The 27,449-nt window shown below is 47.5% G+C and overlaps 1 protein-coding gene across 1 annotated transcript; it reads right to left on the bottom strand.

Moving 5' to 3' along the window:
• Positions 1–1,066: 1,066 nt before the first annotated feature.
• Positions 1,067–27,449, bottom strand: LOC131096250 (myosin-IIIb-like). The gene is made up of 30 exons (XM_058044568.1): positions 27,324–27,449; positions 27,189–27,254; positions 26,984–27,114; positions 24,162–24,264; positions 21,156–21,258; positions 20,529–20,685; positions 20,123–20,225; positions 19,728–19,856; positions 18,428–18,536; positions 17,198–17,314; positions 16,665–16,765; positions 16,124–16,210; positions 15,887–15,952; positions 15,473–15,586; positions 14,449–14,560; positions 13,116–13,162; positions 12,740–12,805; positions 12,331–12,450; positions 11,358–11,443; positions 11,066–11,113; positions 9,505–9,552; positions 9,240–9,331; positions 7,926–8,057; positions 7,461–7,576; positions 6,939–7,138; positions 4,891–4,980; positions 3,869–4,034; positions 3,266–3,538; positions 2,966–3,039; positions 1,067–1,863 (listed from the first exon to the last, which is right to left on the bottom strand). Exons 1-29 carry the CDS (start codon positions 27,447–27,449, stop codon positions 2,989–2,991), a joined length of 3,159 nt encoding a protein of 1,052 aa, XP_057900551.1. The 3' UTR covers positions 1,067–1,863; positions 2,966–2,988.

Below are 27,449 nucleotides of genomic sequence, written 5' to 3'. Positions count from 1 at the left end.
ACCCCCCACCTCATGTCATTCCTGTGTCACTTGCGAACTGTGCCGGCAGCAGCACCCAGGAAGAACTGGAGGCACTGCTGGGGAAGAGCTCTTCACCACCCTCCCTGGCTCAGCATGATCCCTGCCAAGCTACAGGAGCTGTTCTGCAGCTGGATCATAGCCCTGGGCGTGCACCATATTCTTGGCACAGGAAATAGGAAAGAGTTACTGAGGGACTTCATTACTGACATGCATTTCTCATACATGTCTCAGCTCTGTGCATGAGTTCCTAGAAGAGTTTTGACCACAAGTGGTTCTATGTGCTGCCCAGAAGGCAGGCTTCCCAGCAGCCCAGTGGTGGAGGAAACTAAGAAGAACCCTGGAAAAGAAGCCAAAGCTGCCCAGCAAAATGCCCCTGGGCTCAGCCAGGAATAATCTGCCAACAGCAGCCTTCGACTGCCTGGACTAGTTCTCTCCTGAACAGCTTCAAAGCAGCTGCCAAAACCCAACACAAGGAAGAGAAAAGGTGTGTTAAAGCTGCAAGGCAGTGCTGGGGAGAGCCATGAACAGCCACTGCTTCCCTGTCTTGCAGCCAGCAGCGCTGCCTTGTGATCCAGCACAGCTCAGCACCAGAGCAGGGCGAGGGAAGAGAAACAGCCCCATGACTAAAGGCAGTGCTGAGACACTGCAACCCACACCCTGTATCACAGTGATAACAGCACCAGCCTGGACACAGCCACGCTCCCAGGGACAGGGCAGGTGGGGTGGGCAGCTTGGCTGTCCTTCAGAGCAGAGCCAGGGAAACGGAGCCACAGGGAAATGAGCTGGCTGAGAAGAGAGATGTTACAAGTGGTGTAAGGAGCACTCCAGAAGTACTTCAGGCAGAAGTAAGTACAAGAGGAGTGGCTGTTACAGGTAGCAGTTGTATGCCAGGGTCAATGCCCCACGTGCCTTCAGCTTCTCCACTTTCACATGATCCCATGTCTACCCCCAGAACTGTTAGCTGCTCTCTTTCATTTGCCATTTGTGGCTGAAATGACTGCAGGTAACAACAACAACAACAAAAAAAACACTGAGTTTCTCCACATAGGCAAAAAAAGAGATTTATTTTAAAAGGTAGAAAAAACAGAACAAGTAGTATGGTCCTTTACATTCCAAGCCCTCTACTCATCCTCAGTGTAAAGCAGCATGTTGTCCAGCCTGGACTTGTAGAGATTTCAGCCAGGATGAGTGAGAGGGTTTCACCAATGATTCCCTGACTTTAGCTCTGGTTAAGGACTGTGGAGCAGTGTGCCAGCACACTGGTGCAAGGGCAGTGAATCCCCTTTACAAGAAAGACCTTCTTGACCTTGTCTCAGCTTCTGTTCAAGTGCTCCTGCACTCAACAAAAAGGACACTTCAGTTTTGTTTTTTACTGCCCAAGCCCAACTTCCCTTGGCTCCCAGAGCAGCAAACACACAGGACCAAAACAGAGAATATTGAAAGAGAAAGAGGTAGGTAATCAGATATTTGTGGCAGAAGAGGTTGTTGGGAGATACCCAGTTTGTGACTTTTCACAGTGCTAGGCGGGGAGTGTCCAGGAACACTGAGGTACTGACACACAGCCTGTCAGGCACTGTGGGTCTGTGCAGAGTGTGACTGTCCCCATCCTCTCCCCTCTGCCAGGATCAGACTGGTCTGGATGCTGCAGTCACAATCTGCCTCAGTGCTGAGGAAAGGGATCTTCTGCATCAGCCCTGTCTGAAAGCACAGGGACAGCTGGGTGCAGCAAAGAAAAGTAAAAAAAAAATTTAAAAAGGAAAAAGGCGGCTGTATCTCTGGATGTGTTCACTGTTAGGCAAGGCCCAACAGCACTGGAAGAGGACAGATCTGAGCCACTTGGACCTGGAAGAAAGTCAAGAAACACAACTCACTGGAGGACACAGAAGGATTCCATTTAGGTATCCCAGTACAACAAACTTGCAGTTATCTATGCAGATCCCTGTGTTTTATCTTTCTTCTGCCTAACCTCTGACACAGGGAGCATCTCCTTTGTACATCAATGAATGGGACACAGAGAAATGAAGCAACTAAGCCAAACATTTCAGGGAGAGGATTTTTTCAGCTATTGAAGAGTTCCTGTCTTTCTCAGCTATGAAGAGAAAGACAAGACAGACCCCAGCTAGAAAGCTTTGCTCCAGCATGACTTCCAGCATGGGAGCAGGACCACGCAGGAAACTTGGCAATCTTGGTGTGTGGCTGGAAGCCCTGCAGTGGGTCAGCAGCCAAAAGCATGGTCTTCTGATCCCTCTCCATGCTCAGTTGACACATACCAAGAATCTTCCAGAGGTGTACTACAGCTCCCATCTGCCTGCAGCAGGTAAGTGAGACAGGGAAGCTGCATATCCACCAAATACTTTGGATAAGGCAAGATCAGTCAAAAGGCCTCTTCTGACCCACTCCAGACCTGTGTCACCCACCCACTGTATCACAATCTCAGTCACTAGTAGTGTTTCCACTGCTGAGACTTTGTTGAAAGTCCTCTTTACATCAACAAAGTTGCTGCCTTTCCCTGTGTACTGAGCATTGCCTTCAGCTCGCTGCCTCTGCCACCCCGCAGGGCTCCCCACCACCACTGCCCCTCCACCCAAGGAAGCCACTGGAGCTGACTGCTGTGCCATTCATCCTGGTAGCCCTCATCCTCCCAGCCCCAGCCCTCCAACAAACTGTGAGCTCCCTCCAGCAGCCTGGCCTTTGTACTGCAAGCACTCCCTGCACCACAGCTGCTGGGAGCCCAAACTTAGGCTGATTTTCCCAGGTTTCCCTGGTCTCTGTGTAGTCCTGGGATGGAAGCTGACTGCTGCTGTCTGTTTTTCCTGCTCTACTTCTATGTAGCTTGTGGCCAAGAGATGCTACAGGTGAAACGTGAAGGGAAAAGTTCCTTTGCTCCTCCACATCCCAGGAAACAGCAATTGCTGCTTTCTCCCTGTACACCGCCTCCTCTTACCGTGTCACCCAGGCTGTGCATTCTCAGTGCAGTGAGCTCCTCTCTCTAGACATCTTCATGGGACTGGAAGTGAACTGTGATGAGAAGCAGAGAAACAGCATTGGCAGGGGAGCACAAGCTGGTAAAGGAATATTCCAAGGAATACAGTCTTGATCCCAAGACCACCAAATAAAACCTATGACCCAGGAGCTAAGAAATCAAGTGCTAACTGTGGAACCCTCTTCTCTCCTGCCTCTGGTCAGGGAAATTCCATGTGTGCCAGAGGGACTGTGGCTTAGCAGAGGACATGCCCCAGCTCACCTGCTGGATTTCCTGCATTGCCAGGCGTATGGAAGACCGGAGGCGAGGGAAGGCTCGTTGGCTGCTCTCTCCAGAGCTAGGCTTTGTTCCACTCTTCTCTGGGGTCTGCTGGTTTTGGAAATTCTTGGTCCTCCTGAACCACTGCAGAGCAGGTGTGCCACTGGAAGGCATGGAGGGGCAGGACTGCTTCTCTGGAGGGGTCTCCCCCTTGTCTGCTGGTGAACTCAGGGTGAGGTTCTCCAGATTTTTGTAACTCAAGCTCTCACTGCTTTTCTGGAGAAAGGAGGAGTGGATTCAGCAGTGGTTTTCAGACCCTTCACACACACTGAACAGCACAACAAGGAGAAATACCCAGCTGTGTCCACTGCTGACATTCAGGAGGCAGCGAAGTGTCATCCACCTGCCAGTGCCTCTCCCCCATCCCAGCACTCCCCAGCTAGCAGCGTTTCCCGGTTCATGCAGAAGCAGCCAAGCTGCTTGGCCAAAATGGGACATCCCTCAACAGGAACACAAAAGAGATGCTGCTGCAGTGTCTCCAAGCACTCACTCCAGGCACAGTCCACGCCCCATCCCCTTTTCCCCCTGGAGACGCCAGGCACTCACCTGCCCACAGGGGACAGTCAGTGTCTCCATGAAGGGCTGGATGCCCACGCCCTGGTGGTAGCGCACCAGCTCGGTCAGCGAGGCGTGCGCCCGGTCCTCGCCCAGGATGACATAGCGAGCGTTGGGCTGCTCCTGGATCATGTAGTGTCTGCAGCGCCCTTCGCCCCTGGGGAGAGGGATGGACAGAAACAGTCACGACATGGGGCCTCAGACTGTCAGAACCTGGCTCCTGCTTCCTGCACCCGTGGTCCCCAGAGCCAGCTGTAATCAGGATCCTCAGTAACAAGTACCACGCAGAGGCAGGAGATGTGCTGGGCACTAACATGTGCTCTTAGGTGCTGCAATCTCCTTCCAACCTGGTTTGCCCTCTCAGCCACAGAGTACAGCCTAAGCAGGACCTCTACCCTTGGAGCCACAGCACCCCACCCACAAACAGGTCTATTTTTTCAGTAAGAGACAGATTCTGCAGTATCCCAGCTGGTACTACAAACTCCCTGAGGCATCCAGTACAGGAGAGGCTGAATATGATCATCACTGGACTCCTCTGTGGAACAGGTAATGTCCTCCAGTCAAGCAGTTTTATAGAATCACAGAATTCAAGAATTCTATGAATGTAGAATTCCAGGATCACAGAATTTCATGCAGTACTCAGTTTCACAGAATTCCTTAGGATGGAAAAGCCTTGAAGATTCTCAAGTTCAATCCTTAACACAGCACTGCCAAGTCCACCATTAAACCATGTCCCCAAGTGCCACATCTACACATCTTTTAAATACCTCCAGGGATGGTGACTCCACCAGTGCCCTGGGCAGCCTGTTCCTGTGCTTGACATCCCCTTTCCGTGAAGACATTCCTCCTGACATTCAGCCTGAACCTACCCTGCCACAGCTTGAGGCTGTGTCTTCTTGTCCTGTCTCCAGCTGCCTGGAAGAAAAGCCTGACCCCCCCCAAGCTGCAGGCTCCTGCCAGGAGTTGTAGAGTGCAATAATGTCTCCCATGAGCCTCCCCTGCCCATCACCTACCGGTATGTCAGGATGTAGCCTGGCCGGCTCTGGCTGATCCGAACAAGGAAGCAACCCAAGGGCTTGTCAATCAGCAAGTTTTCAGCTTCCCTGGAACCAGGAAAGAGTTTTTCAGCAGAGAGCCAGCAGCTGCCTTGCCACACTGCTGGGTTTCACATCCTATCTCATGTGCTAGCCTGGCAGTGTCCCAGGGAGCCCAGCATCTGCCCCGTGTGCTCCTGGCTACAGAACACATCTCACGACTCAGATTGGTGGTGCAGAAGGCACCAACAGGCTGAGGAAGCACCACACTCTCAGCCAAAGCCTCTCCAAGCAGGGCTGCTCCAAACCTGCTCCAGCAGGTTTGATTGTGCAATAGCAACAGCTGCCTTCCAGCACCACGCATGCCACAAAGCACCACTGAGATGAGGAATCTGTGCATGTGTGCACTTCCTATGGTCCAGGGATGAAGAAGTCAGGATGCTGTGGGGTACTGGGTAAGCCCAGCACCTTGGAAAAAACACCAGCCTGGATTACACCACTCTGGCTTTCTAAACTTCCTGCTGGAAGGAGGTCTTCCCCTCCTCTGCCCAACAGACAAAGCTCTGCTTTGTGCTTTGCTCCAGGCTAAAGGTGACTGCAAATCACCAGGGCAATTTGGGGCTGCTCTGGCTGCTCCATTTCATGAGGCTGAGCTTATACTGCTGTGTGAAAACTTAAGTCTCTGCTTAAGCACCACTGTCTTTGTGAAGGATCTGCCACATCCTTCACTGTGCAGTGCTCATGGCTAGTCTATACTTGAATTTAGATTGTTTTGTCTTCCAGACACTAATTCCTCTCCTACATTATTTCATCTGTGGACAAAAGAATTATTACATGTTAGGGCATCAATAACTATCATAAAAAAATTAAAAGAAATGCAGTTACCAGGGAGCTGTGAGCTAGAGTAGTGTCCTTTACCAAGCTAATGTGCTGTGTAATGTCTCTGAGTAAACAGAGACAAAAAAATAACCCAAGAAAGAAGAAAAAAATCCAAGAACAAAAAAGAAAAAAATCTGAAAAAAATCCAAGAACATAGATCTAATAAGGTTGAAGGAGAATTGCAGTTTCAACAGAAAAAGAAAAGGAAACTAAAGCAAGATGATGAGGGTGTTCAGATGGCAGCAACACTGACAAAGGAATCCCACTAAAAGAAATTACAGGATATTGGCAGTTAACAAGTGTGGAGCACCACAGATCAATTTGCACACAGGTGAGACTGTAATGCCATCCTGCTCCTGTATGAGTACTGGCATAATCAGCACCTCTCTGATTATGCCACTGCTTCACTCAGAAAGCAGTGCTTGACTCAGCCAGGAGAGAAAAGTGTGAGGCAGACCTGGTAGAAAAAGTTCAAACATTTAAACAAAGTCTTGCAAACAGATCCATAAGAAAGAAGGGCTTAGTGGATATCTCTCCCAGACTAACTAGAAGCAAATGCCACCTATGCTGCATCCTCCTTAGACAGACAGAGGTATCAACAAAAACCCTTCCTCTGCCTGTATCAAAGGGCTTTGGTGGAGTTTTGCCACTGGCTACTCCCTAAAGTCCCTCTTAATACTATTTAAAATAAAAGTAAGCTGAATTCTATATTCTCCTGCTGTAAATTGGGGTCTTCTCCTGACCTCTAGTGAAATATGAAAAACTGTCATAAAGAATCAACCCAAAAGTTCATCTTCATGTCTCTGCAAATGGTCCAGAACAGGGAAAGTTCAGCATGTGTGTATTTCTTCTCTGATTTCTTTACAAGCCTCCCATCCCTACACAGGATCTGTATTTAGGGACACAGTGGACTTATGTACTATGAGTTTCCACGGTCTTTCCATGGACCTACATAAAGTCTCAGCTTTTACAACCTGTGACGGGGACTCCCAAGCTTTCCCTTAAGGGTTTGATGCTCACAGATTAAAAGGGAAAAGTTTTGCTGGTCACTCCCATTCCTATTCCACTTCCTTTCTGGCCAATCCAAGCTACACAGTCCTAAGAACACATTGCTTTCCACCTGTGGTCACTGTGTCCAGAGGACTCACCTCCGACTGATCATCCCCTGCAGCCAGCTTGGAAAGGCCCCATCATCCTGCATGACCTTCTGGGCCTGTGTCTCTGTGAACCAGCGGAGAGTTGCTCCTCTCTTGAGTTTCCTCATTTTTGCTTCTTCCCCAGTCTGTTCCTCAGTTCCCGGAGCAGGAGGAGGCACAGAAGGGTTCAAGAAGTTATCAAAAGGAGTGGACTGAAAGCAAGGAGAGAGGGTAAGTCAGCACGAAAGCAAAGTCAAAGGCAGGGGACATTTGAAGAGATCACTTCAGCAGGTGACCCAACTGCTGAGTCCCTTAAGAGAAGATCAGCCACCAACTACTGAAAGCTGCTTTCAGTTCCTCAAAGGTCCTGACCATGCTTTTTATCTAACCACAGTAGGACTGACACTTCTCATGACAAGAATGATAACAATTCTCTTGGGACTGCATGCAGGAGAACATGTGCATGCAGAAGGTGGATGGAGCAGGGAACCAGCACACCGGGGTCAGGGCCCCCAGCAGAGCCAGTATTGCTACCTCTGTCAGTTTGCTGCGTGGCCGTGGCACTGGTGGCTGCTGTGACTGATCAGAAGGATGAGGACTAGACTGAGGGCGCCTCTTTCGTGGCATGGGGACTGGAAGGGAGTTTCTTTCTGCAACAAGAAGAAAAAAGTAGGTGAACTCAAGCATCCCAAGATCCATGAGATCTATTCTCCACAGGCCTAGGACTGGGATAGGCTCTGCTGCATGGATTACGTGGCAAAACCACAGCCTGGCCCTCCTTCCAGCACAGCCAGGCAAATTACCTTCATTATGCTGCTTCTATTCCCCACAGACAATGCCACACTTCTAAAGAGCAGAAACATCATGAGCTCCCTGCCCACCACACTGATGGAATTCCCATCCCAGGGCAGGCCATCATGACCTGGAGCTCACAGCACTTCAAGGTGATCACCACACCAGTGGACATGCCCTGGGTCACTGTGAGTGGGAACAACTCACCCTGGGCCTCTGCTGCCAGTGCCAGCTGCCGGATTCTTTCTCTCTCTGCCTCCTCCTGTAGCCGCTGTGCTTGAGCTCTCAGCTCAGCCAACAGCTTTAGGAAACTCTTCTTGCATCTGAATCCCCTAAAAACTGTTCATAAAAAAAAGATGCTGTTCATGACTTTGTAATTCTCTTGGGGAAGGACACTGGGTGATATTCCTTCATGCAGTACAAAGCCCTCAACACCTGAATCATATTAATAAAGAGCAATGGAAACTCTACTGTGAGCAGGCAGCCAAAACCCTGTGAGAACTGTCTTCTACTCTCTAAGCTGCAAGATCACAGATTTATAGAAATCAAATTACAGATCTAAGCTCTCATCTTTAATGCCAGGGCACTGAATACCTAAAAAGAAACCTCACAGAAGGGCCTGTTAACCATCCATCTCTGTCCTTCTAGACACCATGAAGGAGACAGGATTTCCTTGATGCCAGCCCACAGGAAAACCTTTCCCATAAGCAACCATTTGCAGGGCTCACCAGGAGGATTGCCGACACTGTGTGATCCCACCTACTCTACCAGTTATTAAAACACATGAAGTGTTTTTTAAGAAAGCTGCACCCTCTCATTTCCCACTACCCACACACCCTCCCCACAGATGACAACCGCGCACAGCTTGTGACCATCTGATGTTTGTCACACTCTTTGGTGCACAGCTGGAAGTTGCTCAGATGCTCCAGCAGTGAAACAACCCATACAGAACAGAAGTGTAACAGAGGGGAGCTAAGCAGGGTGACAGCAGCCTCCTCCTCCCCCTGGATGCATAGTCCTCATGTAGGGAAGTACCAATCTGCCCACAGCCACCCTGAAGAGACTGGCTGCTAGAGCAGATGCTGTGTGGAGAGGAAAGGGAAAGAAAAGGAAAAGGAAGACCAAACCAAAATTTCATCCCCTTTTGCCTGTTTCTGAAAACAGCAATGAGATCTGCTTCACTCATTTCCCTCTCTCCAGTTCAACACAACTCACAAACAATCCTTACTCCAGAGGACAGTGAGCCAGATTTCAGGACACAGCCAAATCATGTGCCTGCCTTGCTCAGCCCAGCTCTTCTGCACACATTTTCCCTTTCCAAGGCTGACACTGAGGGCTCTCCCTGATTCAGGATGAGCACTGGGAATATTGGCATTTGCAAGAAGCACTTTCTCTTCACAGGGCCTTGACATAGAGATGGCACCTGCCCTACCCTTCTGTCCTCTGCAAAGGTGGAGCAGGGACTGCAGAAAATGGCTTTCCTTCCCCTGGTCTGAGATCAGCTCCTGTCCCAGCACTCACCTTTCTGTATGATAACTGCTGCTCTTTCCAGTCGCTCCACATACTTTGCCAGCTCTTCCTGATGCCAATATTTAAAGAAAAGTCGAGACTTTCTATGAAGTTGGAAGAGAAAAATGCAGTGAGAAACACTGTCTAAACTTTTATCCATCACCCTTTGAAGAGCCCATTTCTAAAACCACAGAATTCTCCCTAAAGAGAACGGGTGACAGCTTACACATGTAAAATATTAGGCTTCCCATTCCCTACAGCAGTGATCCACACCTACCCACAAATCCAGCCTTTCAGCTCCGTACTTTGCAGTATCTCCAAGCAGCTGAAAGAGACAAAAAAAGTGAAATAAATAATTTTCCACCCAAAGCCAACAACAATTTTTTTAGTTGCATAAAGGGATATAAAGTGCCTCAGCAATTCCCAACAGTCAGTAAACTGGCTGTCAGTCTGTAATGCACCTTGAGGTACAGCTAGGATCACATTTGGAAAGAACATCTGCAAAGGGGTTCCCAGAGGCAGATTTACTTCAGCTCTCTGGGAGGCAATTCTGTAGAGCCTATTTTATTCTCAGAAGTGTTTTTCCTCATTCTGTTTCCAAGCCCTTTGGAGGACACAAATTGCAAGGTCAGCAAAGCAAGACTTCTGGGAGAAAGTCTGTTTTCCAATTCAGTTTCATTTTGCAGACTCCAGTGATAAAATTTGGGTCACTCGGAAAGATTCCCTGACACTTGGAACTGAAAGCAGCTCTAGCTGCAACACATAGACAGCTTCCTCTCTCTCCTGCTAATCCAGTCTGTGAAATCATAGTGGCACTTTTTGCTAATATCTCACACAGGAAAGCAGAAGTGTTTTTCCTTCTATCTCGGCCAATTTCCACAGTGCCACAATCCACATCCACAGGATTTTCTTTCTGAAATGCATCCCATGATTTTTGTGCCTCTAAACACGCCACGCTGCCTTTTTACAATAATCTCTCCCCATCTATGAGATTCTCTTGTGACCTCAGTTGGGTTTGAAATTCTTTCTATTCAGAAGCATCAGGAAGTTCAAGGGAGCACTGTGAAGGCAGGAGGAGCTACTGCCAGGAGAGAATTGTTCCAGGAGATCATTCAAACCCTTTTCTTAAATGACTTAAAAAAACCCCTCAGCTGGCTTCTTTACATGATTCATTCTCACTATCAATCACAGCTGACACTGGCAGGAAGGAGAGGCTGGGAAAGTGGAGAAGAGGAGGTGGGGAACTGCTGTCCTAGATGTAGGAAGGAAAACACTGGCAGGGTAAAATCCTGCTTCTCTGCAGAGCTGGAAGGATGTTTATGTGTGTAACAGTTGGGTTCCAAAAGTGTTGATGGTATATTTTGCCTGTACAGAGACAAAATTCTTGGTTTAGAAATATCTTCTCTAGCCTGGGAATGCTGCCTGCCTGTTCAGCATTGTCTGTAACTTCTCCCATGGGCCATCAGGGAAAAGCCTGAAGAGGACCCTGGCAGCAGTACTTGAGTGCCTGCCATGCTGAGTTTAGTGGACACCCTTGACCATTATTGTCACTACCCAATTAAATACATGGGTCAGTTTTCATTTCGCAGCACAACAACACTTGGAACACTTACAACAATTGAATTTAATTGCTACATAACAATTCAAAAAACATTTAATTCATCATGGTACCAAATGATTTTTAAACATTTAATGTCCTTGCCTGGGATCCATTTTCCCCACCACCACAAAATCCCCTCCTCTTTTTTCTGTCCCTTTTACTCAGTTTTCTATGCTACTCCAAGTAAAAGCCTCTGAAAAACAAACCAGACTGCACATAACAAAGTTAATGTTCCTACCTTTCTTTTGTGAGGGGGACACCAGGTTTAACTAGAAGAATTCCATATCTGTGGAAAACAGACCAATACAGACACATAAAAGCCACATCCTTGATGGGCTGAGCTGATCCCTATCACCCTGACAGCAAACAATAACAAATCACTATCTTTCCCACTCAGCCTCCACAGCAAATAACCCCATGACCTCAGACCACATGAACTTTGAAGAAACTCCTTCACTTATTGCCCCTATCTGGTTATCAGGGTAATTTCACAAATAATATCTAAGGAATATTCATAAGTTTTAAAAGACCTTTCAGCAAATTCCTCAAAGGAGGGTCTCCAGGAGAAACCATCTCTTCGGATACGGATTGTCTCCAGCAGCCCATTGTACCGCAGCTGAAACAGCACCACAAAGAGGATCAGAGAAACAAAGAGAAACAGGTCATTATGACACTGGTTTTGTTCCTTTGCAGGCAGAAATTACTTCATTCAGCCCTAAACTTCCCCAGTTCAAAATGAAAAAGTTTTTTTCTGAAAATGTTTTTTTGGTTAAGAACTGAAATTACTTCATCCTGTAACTCTGATGATTAACCACTCTGAGCTAGAAGTTGGAAACCATAAAAACCAATGACTGAAATAACTTCACCTTCCAGCCATGGGTACTGCTTTGCTTCTGTCCCTTAGAGGATAGCTTCATATTTCCAGATCTGGACACAGAAGTACTCTGAGGCATGGATGAACTTCCTCTTAATCCTATCCTTTCTTATATACATTAAAGAGGATGCTGAGCTTTCTGAACTCTTCCAATCATTTTCAGTATTCTTTAAGGCATCTATACCTCAGACCTGACAGAATATCCAACTAAAATCATATCAGTGCATTTCAGATCCTATCAAAGCAATCCCATCTTCGTTTCTAGTCAAAGTTGCCCTGGCTGATGGGTGAGAACAGTCTCCTCTGGGAAGCAATTTTTCCAGAGTACTGTCTGTACCAGTCCCATCCAGGGGGAGATACAAAGATGAATCCTAGCGCCTGACAAGCAGATCTCATTGCATTCATGAAAAAGAAATGAGAGAGATCAAAGACTGCAAAATCTGGACCTAGCAGACTGTGTCACAAAAACTACCAAGTACTCAGAATCTTTACACATACATAAAGTATGGCCACTCTTTCTCTTGCAAGGGAAGACTCAACTGAGCCACCTTTTCACAGCCTTTTGGTGGAATCTGCCCTCCCACTGAGATGTGGCAGAAATCCCTGTAAAGGACACTGTTTTTGCTCACCTGCAGCAGCACCACCTGGTTGTCCAGCACACCTGGCTCCTTCTGGCTGTTGGGCTTTATGCAGCGCACAAAGTGTGGGTTGGCAGAATACATCCTCTCCATGAGCACCATCAGGGAATGCTGGCAAGGGCAAAGGAAGACCAACAGTCCATCAAGCCAAAGCACTGCCACATGTGCAATATCCTTCAGCAAGGACTGTTTTCTCACCCTGCAGCACCTTCCTGGGTTCTGGCAACAACTGGGCCCATCCCACCATGATTAGCCCTGCCTGGCCATCAGAAAAACCCCTGTCTACATAATGTCTGCTTTAACCATGCTTAGCACTTTGGAAGCAGTGCAGTGATACTTGCAGTGATAAAATTATCACTGCTTTCATCTCACGGGGCACCTCAGGGCAGCAGTAGCGTACCCGGAACTGAGCTCCAGCAGACTGCTTCCGTGTGCTGTTGAACTTGTCATCTGCACCTGGCACAACCTGAAACCAGACCAAAACAAAGGATCAGCCCCAGAAAGAAGTGCTTGACTGGCAGCCAAAGAGCACTGCTGGAAGGCAGATGGCAAAAAAGGAGGGAGAATGGATGTAATGGGAGGGAAGACAAGCTAAACATATAAATGGGAGAAGCAAGCACAAAACATGGTAAAAACCAAAGGAGAAACTGTTACAAGCTGATTGCTGTCTGCTCTTATTTTAAACCAACTTCTGCCTGCCCTTTTCCAGACAGTTTCTCAAATAGTAATTATCAGGTAACATTTGTCAATTGTGATATGGACCTGAAGTGTCCTACCTTGGCTTTCAGATGAGGCATCAGGGTCCCTGTCCTGGAGATAGTGGCTGGAAGAACAAAGACAATTAGCTGATTTTGTACCTTTGCAATGCACTACGGCTAAACATTCAAACCTCACTTCACACACAAACCTCCTTACAAATACTAAATCATAGGATGTTCAGTTTCACCACATGGAACTACTGTAGGAAGCACACAAGGCAGTTGTTACTAATTTCTGCCACTGAGAAGACAAGACAATCAGGTTATTAAATAAACCTAAATGACTTCCAATAGAATTATCATCAATGGGCATCCAACAGAGCAGAAAAAATGGCACAGGCAGCAAATGGGGAGCTCACCTACAGCACTCAGGAGGTTATTTATCAGATATTTATCAGATAATCATAGATTATCAGGAGGTTATATATTTATATATCAGATAGCTTATAACTAATTCAGTGACAGGATGAGAAAACCAGGGAAGTTTAATTTACTAAAGGATCTAGTAAGAGTCTTGTGCACCCTTGATGTAATGGCTTCATGTGAGTCATAAAATCACAGAATGAGGTTAGCAGTGTCCTCTGGAGGTCATCTGGACAAAATCCTTTGTCCAGCAACCAAAGTCATTGCCCAGACTAGACAGCCATACTGAGAACAGGTTGTATCTGATGTTTATGAACTTTAAAAGAGTTGGGACTAGGCTAAGTAACAGTGCAAAAATGGTAATGAAGAAAGATAGTCCTGAGCAGTAGCTGAAAAACACAGTGGAGAATAGAAATTAAATTCATCAGTTTCTTGTAAATCCCAGAAAGTGGCATGGACTGAATGGGACCAAAAAATTACTATACCAGAAGCACGTGTTCAGCCAGCCAATTTCCAAGGAAGTATCCACCTGACCTTTCTCTAAATTTTTAATTTAATTAGAAGCCTTGGAGAATCTGAAGGCTTATTGATAACTGGAAAAGGGGAGTGTAGTGGTATGACCTAAGAGTTTTTTTAACAATTTGAGAAGCTCTATTTTTAGAATCTATGGTCTTGACCAGCTTCATTTCTAGACAAGAACAGAGTGTGTAGAAAGGACCAGTGGAGACAGTCCTGCACTGGCCTTGGAGAAGATGGGAAGGCATCTGAGGGGTGGCTAATTCTCTGGAAGGGGACACACCTGCCTTGCTTTCCATAGCAGGGAATAAACATGTTTCTCTGACAGCTCCAGTGCAGGCTGCAGCATTCCCAGAGTCCCTCTGGTGCTGCCAGTTGTGAAACACACTCTGGGAAACACAGGAGCCTCATGCCCACACTTAACTCCTGCCAAGGTGAGCCTTGGCTCATGCTGCATGTGCAGAGGACTTGCCTGTGAACAGCACACTGAGCAAGGGGGTGACACTGTTGATGAAGAGCCCACGGACGCTGGCTGGCACGGTGTCTCTGTTCTTCTCCAGAAAGCCCTGGGCAGTATATTGTACCTGGGGAAAGGGCAGCAGGTCACTAAGGACAGCAGGGCACACAGGCTGGCTGTAAAAGCCACTTCCACAGCCTGCTGGGAGCTGACCATGAGTTAAACTGAATGTACTCTGGCCTGCACATGAATTCTTTAAACAAATATGCACCCCAGATGCCAGCCCTGAGGAACCCAACAATGCACATGCCAGAGGCATTGGAACCACAGGAGTGTGCAGCATAACACCAAGACATCCACTTTTTACATGTTAAATGTTAATTTTTGTAATAATGAATGTCACAAATAATAACTTAGTCAACAATGCTGAGTTTAGATTACTAAACTGCAAGTTGCAATGACCTGAATTGTCATATCTGCTCCTGTTCCAAAAATTACCTCCAATCAATTCAGTTTAATGGGAACCAATGCTTTCAATATTGGTGGCAGTAAAGTTACATGCAATAATGCTAAGTCTCAAGCTGCTTAGATACCAGTGAATGTGTAAATAACTGCCTCCACTTTCAAAACATTCATTACCCTGCTGTTTACACAGTGCTCCCAGGCATTTGCAAAAAAATAGTCACTGCTGTGTTCTGGAACCCATTAAGTAAAGAAAAAGTCTTTAACCTCTCCTTTAGTGCTGCACAGAGGACACTGTACTTTAATTTATAAAGTATTATTTTAGGACTAAAATCCTAATAGAATGGTGATTAGAAGAATAGTAGATTCTACTTCTGAGAGGTAGCCGCACTTTCCGGAGGGTAATTTTTACATAAATCCCAGGGAGTTCTACCAGGCAATCCACTGGAACACATCACTTCTGTTAGTGTCATCCTCAGACCACACATTCCTTAACATCAAAGCCTTATTTGTCAGGCAAACCCCCACCCCCTCCAACATACAGTCCAACAGCATTCCTCTTGCAAACAGTACATACTTTCCCAGCATAGTGAATGATGCTGAAGCCCAAAACACGGCCTCGGGCTGGCTGGAAGTGTAAATGCCCCTTAAAGCTGCTGTTTAGTTTATCCACAAATGTCTTATCAGTTGCCTGCAAGAGAGCAGATTTCATAAGCTGCAATAGAGGCCTGATGAGGACACACAGAATCAAAACAATGTTGGAAGTATCCTTGGCTGTGCAGTAGTCTTCTGCTGTACCTTCTCTCTGACTCTTCTCAGGGATGCCAATGCCACCAGACTGCCTCTGATCAAGATGTCCTGTCTCATAAGTCACACATGGGGACATCTCTGTTCATCCTGCACTCCAGCCCAAGAGCTTTCTTTGTAGCCCAGATAGACACTGATATATTAGCCCCCACAATATTTTCCGTGCCTTCTGTCTCATGTATACCTGAGGGAATGCACTCTGCTCATCCAGAAGAGACAGCAGCCCAAGTGGCTTGGCCAGGAGCAGACTCTGCAGGAAAGAAGATGCATGGCAAATACATAAAGCAGTGCAGGACATCCCCTCTCACCCTTACCACCCTTTGCAGAGCTTCTTCCCAGGTGCATCTCCCTCCCAGAGAAAGAGCAAAACTTTTCTCTTGGCTGGATGGACCAATTACATTCTGTCAGTCCTCCCACTCACCAAAATAGGTTCATTATTTTTGAATGTGATAGTTTCCCAAGGCAGCCCTTCTTCCTTATAGGCAGCCTGCTCCAGCTGGAAAATGTGCTGAAATAAAGAAAAAAGAGGTTGAAGCACTCACTAGACTTGGCTAGACAAACCCTGAACACCTTCCTTCCTACCCAGAACAAGAGGACGGGGGTGTTGCACTCTCAGCCACAGCATGAGAGGTCCAAGATGTGGCTGCTGCTCTCCATGGTTCTCTGTAACCCTGGCACTTACTGGTGCTGGTGCATAAAGCAGGAACACTTGTTAGAATGTAAGTGTCCCTGCTATTACAGCTTTGATTACTGCTTGATCCATCTACCTCTTCCTTTTCTGTCCCAGTGGCTCCCCTACCCCAGCAGGGAAGATTGCTGCTCTCTATTTTGGTTCACTATTCACTATTTCTGTCCTTACAGGCAATAGATATGTTTTTCCCCAAGCTCTCCTGCATGTGCCAGGTGGAAAAGTGTTCTGCTTTCCCTGCAATACAAGGTGAGTTCACCCCCAGCAGACTTACATGGTTGAAGAAATGCTGCAGCTGTTCATTGGCCAAGTTTATGCAAAGCTGCTCAAAACGATTCACTGCAAAGTTTTCAAACCCAAAAATATCCAAGATGCCTAAAAAAAGGGAAGAATAGCACAAAGTGGAGCCTGCAGACCATCCCTGCAGATTACTGTGTATACCAACACACAACTAAATCTCTTACCACACAGCTTTTAAGGCACAGGGAAAATGCACCCAAGAGAGACACCAGTGGCAGCTCTTCCACAGCTTGAAGAGTTAGTTAAGAGAAGACCCCCTCCAGCTTGGCTTCTCTGCTAAGCCAGTGCCCCAGAACAGCCTCAGTTACTTCAGATCAACTGACTGCTCAGAGCTGCACAAAGCCCAACAGACTTCATACTGCTGACTCTTATCTCTGGCAGGATCACTGTTTTGATAATGCACCCAGCACACAAGCTCTGTGAAACCTCACGCTGTGCCCTGTCCTTCGTCATGGCTGAGTGATGCACATTTGAGAACAGAACAGGAGCAAGGCAGGCAGAACTCACCTATCTCCCTCAGTTCCACATCAGGATCCACGTTCTCAGCCAGCAGCTCATTGATCTTGCAAACAATCCAGCCAAACACTCGGCCATAGGCCACCTTTGCAATGGAGTCCCGAGCATCTGCACAGAGGAACAGCAGCAGCTCACTGATGGGCTTCACAGGAGAGCAGGGCACACAACACAGGCTGCTCCTCTACACCCACCTCCAGCAATAATGGCTATATGAAACTACTTTAAAGACCAGATAAACATTGGATTTTCCCCATCCTTTGCAAGTGGGTAAAAACAGCTCTTCAATTTCAAAATCTTCACAATCTTTCTACAAGATCAGCCACGCCTACCAGGGCATTTTTGAGTCATGCCACTTTTTAGAATATCCAGAGACTTGCTTTCCTCTCTGAAGACACACTAAGTACGGATCCCCTCACTGCTAAACCAAGGGAGAAGCTCCAAATTTTACTTGGAAAATTGGATGGTTCTCTTCCTCCTAGCCCATAGTTGCTAAGTGTTTAAATTCTGTAGTTAAGAAAAGGACACAATTGATACAACCTTGCTGACATTCTAAGAAGGAGACCAAATTAACATTACTTATGATTAGACATGTATAGTTTATTGTCTAGAGAAATCTGTAAAATAGAACTAGCTAATCCCATTTTGTTTTCATTTTCTTCTTTCATTTATTTGAAGCAATAATCTCTTTTTAAAATTATCGTTTAAAGTACTATAATTTATATGAACTTTTGGTACAGATTATTTTAGATTATTTTGTTTTATTGAAAGGAAAAATAACACCTTGTGCTTGCTATTTTCCTCTTTTCACTCAATTTCTGACACTGTGACTGACATCTTGTTGCTCTCGTGGTTGTTTCTCCATCTATTACCTAGAGCTCTGCACACTGCCAGCACTCTGCAACAGGAGCCTTCCACTGTTTTGCACAAATACCCAGAGTTTCTTTCTGGGCTGGACTGAGGCAGAAAGCAAAGCTAATTCCTTGGTTTCTCATTTAATCTCTGCAGTCTCCTGGAGACCAAACAAAAGCAGCATTCATGGCCCTCCATGTCAGTAAGCGACTAAACAGATAAACACTGACATACTTCCCTCTGTGTGAGAGGAATGAAGGGGCACAGAAGGACATCTTTGTTCCCAACAAGCTGCACATGTGTGTGGGGATATCCTTCCATCAAAATCCAATCTTTCTAGCCAGCACATCTGCAATTCATTGTGTTTCCTACCTTCTGCCTGCTGCTGGGTGTGAAAGCGCTGGATCTGCTCGCCTCGGGTCACTGACGTTGTACAAATCAGGCATTTTAACAGCTCATCTTCCTGGACTCCAAACTGACCCTGGGAAACAGGAAAGAGATGAGGACAGTCAGTTGTAAACCCTCACTCTGCTCATGGGGATTGTGTCTGTGTGTAACGGGGTCATGACTCAGGCTCAGGCCTTTGTGAGCCCCACTGTAAGGCGAGTGCTACTGCTGGCACCAGAGTGAGATATGGGCTCTGATCTGCTCCACCCCCGCAGTGACCAGCCTCACACACCCGCTCCCAAACACTTTTTGTTTTGTCTTCCAGTGCTGCCACCTTTCACCTTCTTTGGGAGCCACACCAGTCCCTGCTGGGCAGTTAAATGACTTATTGAACAGCACCACACGGAGGTGACTGTGCAGGTGCTGAAGCATCTGAGCTTCAGAGTCACAGGAACCCACACCAGAGGCAGGAAACAAAGCAAACTCAGACACACACAACCCCTCAGTGGTTTAACAGGAATTCCCCTCCTGTGGGCAAGAAATGAGGAGCAGGCTTTCAGAAATAAGATAAAAAGAAGTTGGCTGCTGAACAGAAGTAGGTGGTTGTTTCTGGTATAGTGTAGGAGGGAAACAAGCAAAGAGATGGGAGTGAAACCAAAGAGCAAGGGTGCTGGGATTTCAAACAGGTCAAAATGAAAAGAAATACAAAGGGGAGAAGGATGTTACTTTTTTTCTGTCCTATGTCGTTAACAAAGAAGGATAACTTCTCCATCCCATTTAACAAAAATTGAATGGTCCTGGGAAATACATAATCTGTGATAACCTAATGCAAAATAATAGAAAGCTTAATTCAAAATAATCAACAAAAAATGACAGCACTTAGGGTGATATCCCTGGACAAAATCTGATGAAAACACAGAACTAATCTGCAGATATTGCACACCTGAATTTCTCCAAAGCATCAAACTCACTAACATAAAACATTTAGTTTTAAAAAGCTTGTGTTTTATGAAGTCAGCAAGGTATATGCTGACTGTGCAAGACATTGGTTCTAGACACACAAGAAACAGAAGCCGAGAGGCATCTCTCTGGGTATGAATAGCAGTGAACACAGATGCTGTCATGGGGTCAAACTGTACATTTCCAAAAAAAAACTTTGTTCTGTAGAAACCCTCACATTCTGAGGCAGAAAACATCCTCTGGCAGGAACAGCTCCTGCAGCCACACAGCCAGTGGGGAAGAGCATAATACCCATGAGGTTTCATGAAAATTTCTTGTGACTCACCGCTGCAGCCTTCAGCCATCCCCTGGAGGCCTCACTGACCTTCACAGACCCATTGCTCTCCTCAGGCTCAAAGGTCACATTGCCCAGAGACAACACACCAGCCAAGATAGCCTGCATGTCCACTTGCTCCTAAAACACAAAAGAAAGGTGACTGAAAAATCCACCAGCATGTAGCACGTACAACACAGATGACCCAGAAGTTGGAGAGGTTAAGGGAAGAGGCACAGGCAATCTGTGGGAAAAAGGTCTCCACAAAGTCTGGCAGACTCAGGTGGTCTGGAAGTAACATGGAAGATCTAGAGAAAGAAGTAGGTCTGAGCTTCAGGAGAGGAGCTACAAAGAAACCCTGTGCCTGCAGGAAGCACAGATGGAAATGAAACAGCCCCAGGACTAACCTGTTCTTGGAAGCCCACCATGTCAAGAGCATTGCAAACCTCTTGGTATTTGTGCTTCCAGTGTTCAGCTACTTCCTGTGTACCAAATCGTCCACTTATGTACCTGAGAAAGTGCACATCCCATAAAAACTGTCACACAATCAGCACTGTAACTCGGTCATCCCTGATGGGCACAAAGTAGATCACCAGAAGGGAAAAGAAACTTTTCCAAGGTAGTGCAGCAGAGACCCCTAACCTCCCAGCTTCCATGATGGTCTGTATCTCTTCATGTAGCTCCATTTAGATCCCACTCCATCTTCCACTCACTCACAGATAAAACCCCAGTGCAGAGGAAAAAACTCCATTATGCTCTTTTCCTCTTCACCACCCATCACAAAGACTAAACTAGGGTCTGCCTTTGACGTACCTGTAGAGTGAAGGATCCAATAACCCATACATCTCCTTCTGCTCTGCAGACAGTCCAGCAAACATGTAGTAGAAGATGTGGAAATTCCTCTCCCCGGTATCTTGTCGTACCACCCGTGACTTCTCTAACAGGTACTCACTCAGCTTGGCACCTTGCACTGCACACAAAAAGGTGACAGGGTGGGGAACTTCACTCTGGGGGACATGAAGCTGCCTGGGCTGTCCCACATCTCTTCTTTGGTGCCAGGAGCAGAGAATTGTCTAAATTAACTTTCTTGTGTGCAAGACCCTCTAGGCTGCCCACTACATTGGAAATGGGCTTCTCCATGCTCCTGTGGTTTTAGAGATTTCTGTTCACCTCTTTCAGCAGAAACAAAGGCTTCTGGCATCATAGTATTACTGACACTTACCCTGCATTCTCACCCCCATACTCCCACTCTGTCCAAATCCAGGCCTAATCCCATCCAGGTCCTATCCAACAGTGGTTGCTCTGAGATTTTACTTAATTGCACACCCTTCTTACAGGGAGGCACATGCCAAAAGTTTACCCTCCACAAGTTTTGGCTACTCAGTCTACTCCCTCCAGTTCCTAACCACTCCCCAGGCTAGTAATTGCCCTTGACTTTACCTGTATTTCTCTGGAAACGCAGCTGTATGTATTTTCCAAAGCGGCTGCTGTTGTCATTCATCACTGTCTGGGCATTGCCAAAAGCTTCAAGCAAAGGATTCACCTAAAACAAACGAAGAAGGAGAACAAACATTCTTCAGATTAAGCAATCCAATCTAACTTACTTGGAAAAATTTATCTTTAGCATTTTCTACTCAGAGTTCAGCTGCAAAAGGAACCACTCCATGAATATGGATGAGCACCTGTTTTATCTCTGCCTGGATAAAGAAATTCAAAGAGGCAAATATCACAAAGACAAAGCAGTGTGAGATTAAAAATGATCAGTACAATTGAACTGCTGGAATCTCAGTAAGATCATTGAGTCATTTTTTAGAAGATAAGATTGGTACAACCTATTTCCACACAGTACCTGCTGTCACCAGATAAATTGAGTGCTATACAACAGCTGTAAACAAAGTCATCATGGCACTCAGTTATTAAGTATGACAGCTTAGCTACTGAAATTTGTAAACATAAGGACAGTGTACTATAAAGAAATTAACAGAACAATCAGACCAGCTTGCTAAGCTGGGTGCAAAGGTGGCAAAATGAGAGTTTTTCTATATTTGAGTAAAGAATTCCTGTCAACTGAAAGAACAATGCCTCAGAGTAGATGCTAAACAGGCTGTTGAACACAGCTTTAAGATGTGATGGCAATCCCCCAGAGGACTAACTTTAGTCTTTGGATATATCTACAGGAACCAAGTAAGATGCACATTATTTCTTCACCATCATATCTAGGCTTTCCAAGGGCAGCTCATCTGGGCTGAAGCGAGTTATTTCCAGGGAAGGAACTGCAAGCCAGCTCTAGGCACTCTGCAAACACAACTCTCCAGCCTGTGGAACCTGCTCAGATCAGAAGCAGCCTGGCAGTGTGGCCCAAGCCAGCTCTAAGCAGAGACAGCAGGTGTTTCAATGTCATGTTCCCACAACCCAGCACAGGCCTTCACCTTGGATCCACCATGGATGACACCACACTGCATTAATTCACCATTCCAGGGCCCAAAGCAGAGCACCGGGCATTGAGTTTTTGTGCCAATATACTGGTTGCAGGAGGAGCTAAAGCTGGTTTCTGTGAGATGCCAGACACTTTCCCCAAGTCCAACAGAGCCATACAGACCTGCCACTGGCCAAGGCTGAGCCCACCACTGACAGCAGCAGTGCCTCTGGGATAAAAACTGCTGCACACCCACAGAAGAGAGAGAGGAGTGGGAATGTGTGAGAGGAGCAGCTCTGCAGACACAGGTCAGTGAAGGAGGAGGGGCAGGAGCTGCTCCAGGCCCCAGAGCAGAGATTCCTCTGCAGCCCCTGGTGCAGCCCTGGGTGAGGCAGCTGTGCCCCTGCAGGCCCTGCAGGCCCAGGGGGGAGCAGAGATTCCCCTGCAGCCCCTGGAGGAGCCACAGCAGAGCAGCTGGGTGTGCCTGAAGGAGGCTGGGACCCCATGGAAGCCCGTGCTGGAGCAGGCCCCTGGCAGGAGCTGTGGCCTGTGCAGAGAGCAGCCCCTCACTGGAGCAGGCCCCTGGCAGGAGCTGTGGCCTGTGCAGAGAGCAGCCCCTCACTGGAGCAGGCTCCTGGCAGGAGCTGTGGCCTGTGCAGAGAGCAGCCCCTCACTGGAGCAGGCTCCTGGCAGGAGCTGTGGCCTGTGCAGAGAGCAGCCCCTCACTGGAGCAGGTTTGCTGATAGCACTTGTGACCCTGTGGGGGGCCCACACTGGAGCAGCCTGCTCCTGAGGGACTGTACCCTGCAGAGGGGACCAGACCAGAGCAGTCTGCTCCTGAAGTAGCCCAGGGAGGGTCTTAACACTGGAGCAGCCTGCTTCTGAAGGAGTGCATCATGTCAAGGCACCCATGCTGGAACACTCTGTTCCTGAAGGACTGTCTCCTGTGGAGGGACCCCATGCTGGAGGAGGGGAAGAACATGAAGAAGAAGACAGTAGCACAGGTAAACTGTGATGAACTGACCTCAAAACCCATCCCCTATCTGCCTGTGCTGCTGGAGGGAAGAAGGTAGAGAAACTGGGAGCCAAGTTGAGCCTAGGGAGAAGGGAGGAATTGGGGAAGGTGCTTCAAGATTTGTTCTCATTTCTCATTGTCGTACTCTGACATTAACTGGCGATAAATTAAATTAATTTTCCCTAAGATGAGCCTGTCTCATCTGTGATGGTAGTTGCTGAGTGATCTCACCGTCCTTATCTCAACTGATGAGTTTTTGTTATGTTTTTCTATCCCTGTCCACTTAAGGAGCAGGAGTGACAGAGTGGCTTGGTGGGCACTAGTTGAAGTTAACCTACCACACAGAGAAAAACCTCTAGGTTTCTACAGAAAATATGAAAAGACAGACTTTAAAATGAAGCTAAGAACTCACTCTTGTTAATCTATCACATGGACGGTTTAAAGTATGATTTGTTTATATAAACCTCACAGCTCCCTGGGGAGAAATTCAAGTGGAAATATTTCAGACCAAAGAGTCAAATATGTTTCAAAATGAGCTAGCAAAGATATATGAAAAGAGCAAGCATGGCTGTTAGCCAGCTAGCAGGTATGTGCCTGACAGTATAAGTAGCCAAGGATGGGTTACTAAAGGGTGTATGAATTCTTCATCCCTCTGTACCATTAAATGAAGGTCTGATTTTTTAATGAAAGTGGCATGTTCTACCTTGTTTTACCTCAAACAGGAAATTATTTAGAGAAATGCCACCAATCTCTTGTAAAAGAGGACATGATAAATGATTGCAATGATTTTCTCTAATTTAAGAACCATCTCCAGCAAACAGAATTACTGACCTACCAACCCTTCTAATTTGTGGCCAGGTATCTCACCATTCTTATCCACTATTTTCTTATGTGTCTTGTGTGTGGCTCCCTGATTTCCAGTGGTGATTCACCAGCAGGCTTCCTAAGCCTAATGCAAGTTTTCTTGCAGCAGTGTTGCTTCTGCACCTTCAAGCACCATCCTGCAATGACCTACCTGAAGTATCTGCTGCTCCAGCTGTGAGTAGCCTTTGCATAGGTTCATTATGTGCTGCAACAACAACTTTGTAGTCTCTGTTTTCCCAGCACCACTCTCTCCACTGCCAAGAAAAAGCAAAATAAATTCCATCAACCTTAAAGTATAGTTGTTCTGCCCCTTATGGCTCAAGTGCTCCATCACTTGAGAGTGCTCTGCAAGAGTTTCACAATTTTTTCAGCAAAATCACCTGTGTGACTAAAAACTCATGTGCCACAGCTTTACATGTGAACCATGAGGTTGCCACAGCTTTACATGTGAACCATGAGGTTCTTCATCAGGGAACTTTTCCCCCTCTGCAAGGGAGTACAGATACACCCTATGCTGTCACTTCTGGATGGGATGTATCAGACAGACTATTTGCTCTGCTTCAAAAACCATCTGGTACATCAACTTCCTTGAAAATGCTGGAGCAAACAACTTCCTCTTTCTCCAGAGAGATTTGCCATACCTACATCACTCCCACACCTGGATATTGATCATGAGATGCAGTGGCAGTCTCAGATCTCAAGTGTTTCACACATCCATGTGCCAGACAGCTGGGAATGCAGGTGCAGAGCTGCCCACACTCCCACAGTGCCAGCAGTGCACGTCACTGTGCTGTCACACATCCACGGTGCCTCCGCCTCCAAGTCAAACAACCAGCTCTTGGAAAGTGCATTTCCCCTGTCCTGGGAGAGGGAATGTACAATCATTGGGACAATATGCCCTTAACTGACAACATCACACCAGCTGAGAACTTCAGCATGTGCATGAAAAAATGAATGCAGGAAATGCTGGAGGCATACTTGAGGGCAGGTCCCCATTTCCTTTGAGCCGACCTTTGAGCATGTGGTGTGGCTTTACTGCTTTGTAGCTGCCAGTGGCTCTGAGCTTGGTATCAAGTGTGTGTCATAGGTGGCTAAAAACCTCAAGCAGGTCCCTGATCTCAAGCACAGGTCAGACCAGCACCATCCAAAAACATACAAACGAAAAAGGACCATTTTGCCTGTTGAGAACATGCCATCAGTGCCCCTGCTCAGTATGCCAGGTTTATTTTTGTTTTTCAGTAACTCCCTTCTCCACAAAAAAAAAAATTCAACAGCACTTCCATGGCTCAAGCTTGACCTTAGACCTCCAACAAGCACAACACCTTCACAAGGCCCTGCAAGCACAGCTGGTGTGTAACTGCCCTCAGCTCTGAAGAAATGCTAAGTCATCTTCAGGTGACCCAGGTGCTGTACTGCAGCACATGCAGGCTATAACTAATGTCCTTTGGGACTGGGAAGGCAAGAGGAGCCAGTGGAATTTGTGGCTGAAGACAATTTGGTAGCAATGAACACTTATGATCTGGCAGCAGCTGCTTCATCCAACATCACCTCTGAGGGATGCAATCCAGACCTCTCAGGCTCAGCTGGAGACACCAAAGAGACCACCAGGGACAGCAGATCCCGGTGTGTTTCTGTGGTGTTGTGGGGAACTGTGATCTAACAGGAGCGACCTCATCCTCCCTTCCCTGTTCACCCCAACTGTGCTCATGTAGGAAAATGTGTTAATTAGTGTTTCACCACCCACAGAGAGGAAAACCATGAACTTCCTGTGACAGTAACACACAGACCAGGTAAAAGGACAGGAGTATATCCGACTCAATTCTGAACTGCTGGCAGAAAACAACCAGACTACTGACCACAAATTCTCACAGGTTACTCTTTCTTGTCTTTCACCTCCCAAGAGAAACACAATGACTGCTCTCTATCCCCCAAAGCCCCACCAGCAGTGCTTCTTCTACCCGTGACCCCACGGCCACCACTTGCTGAGAGTACTTCATGTAAAGCACAGGCAGCAATGGCCTGAAGGCTACAGAAATGAGTGGGGCTCAAGTGCCCCTCAAAGTCAGCTCCCAGTCCCACCAAAACGCCCAGCAGTGATTCAGCAGTGAACTTCCACACCATCTAGACCGAAAGTACTGATAAAATGATCAAAAGGCAAATACAAAGGAGCATTAAATCGAACAAGTTGGCAAGTAGAATTTCAACTGGGAGGACATTTAAACAGTTCTCTACAACACCCAGCTGTAGAGAAGAGGCAGTTAATGTTTCAAGGATCTCTCCTCACTTTTCAATGCTTTCTCTGCTAGTTGATGTTGTTTAAGGCTTTCTCTGCTAAATGAGGCTACCTGCTGCGCTGCAGAGTTCAAGCAGACCAAGAGTGACAAAATGGAGTAAAATGTTCGTGATACTGGTAGGCTCTTTGGTTAAAAGAACAACTTTTCCCTGACTTCTAGAGCACAGAACTGCCCACGACTTTAAGATCCTCCCCAACCATATTCCCAAAGGTCTTAGAGAAGAAAAGCAAATTTTAATACTTCCTGCTCTTTGCTTACACTTGGGAAGCTCACTTTGTGAAAACTGGTTCTTTCCACTATCACCCTTCCAACTTTTACTACAGCTTTTACCATGGAAGTTGTGCTGCCAGAGCAGAGCACCCAATAGCTTTTCCCAGAGCAGGATTCCAGCGGCTGGTTCCCCACCAGAAGTGAACCCGGCATCTTTACTGTTGTAAAGATTGCTGGCCGAGCTGCTCCAGGAAAGCCAGTTTTGTCTGCCCACACGTTCTCACAAGGCGCCCGCTCATCTGTCTCGAAAGTGGCCGAGATGAAGGATGTGTTGCCAGCGCAGATGGATTTTGACTCACCAACAGAACCGGAGCAGAGCTTCACCTTAACCCTGGGCAGGGAGATCCCAGCGGGAGCTCGGGGGCACCCCCGGCCCCCGCCGGCCCCGGGACCCCCGGCCGCCGCTTACCTGATGAGGATGCACTGGTTGCGGGGTCCGCCGCCCCCGCGGCCCAGCATGGCGCGGTAGGCGCGGCTGGCCACGGCGAAGATGTGGGGCGGCAGCGCGTCGGTCTCCAGGCGCCGGTACCGCTCGGAGACCTGCGGGGAAGCGGCGGCGGAGAGGGGTGAGCGGCCGGGGGGCGGCGGGGCGCGGCGGGGGGCGCGGCGCTCACCTCTCTCCCGTAGAGCGGCAGCGGCTGGAAGGGGTTCATGGCGACCAGGATGTCTCCGATGTCGGTCTGTGGGGACGGGACAGCCGGTCAGCCGAGCGCCCGCCGCCGCCCCCCGCCCCGGCCCCCGGCACTCACGTAGATGCGCTGCTGCAGGAAGCGCTCCCGCAGCCCGGCCAGCAGCGCCGCCTCGTCCAGCTCGGCCAGCGCCGCCAGGTCCCCGGCCTCGCCGGGCGAGGGGCCACGCTTCCCCGGCGGCACCAT

Source organism: Melospiza georgiana, chromosome Z (genome assembly GCF_028018845.1).
Source record: "Melospiza georgiana isolate bMelGeo1 chromosome Z, bMelGeo1.pri, whole genome shotgun sequence".
Classification (NCBI taxonomy): domain Eukaryota; kingdom Metazoa; phylum Chordata; class Aves; order Passeriformes; family Passerellidae; genus Melospiza; species Melospiza georgiana.
This window is presented reverse-complemented; position numbering and strand designations above follow the sequence as displayed.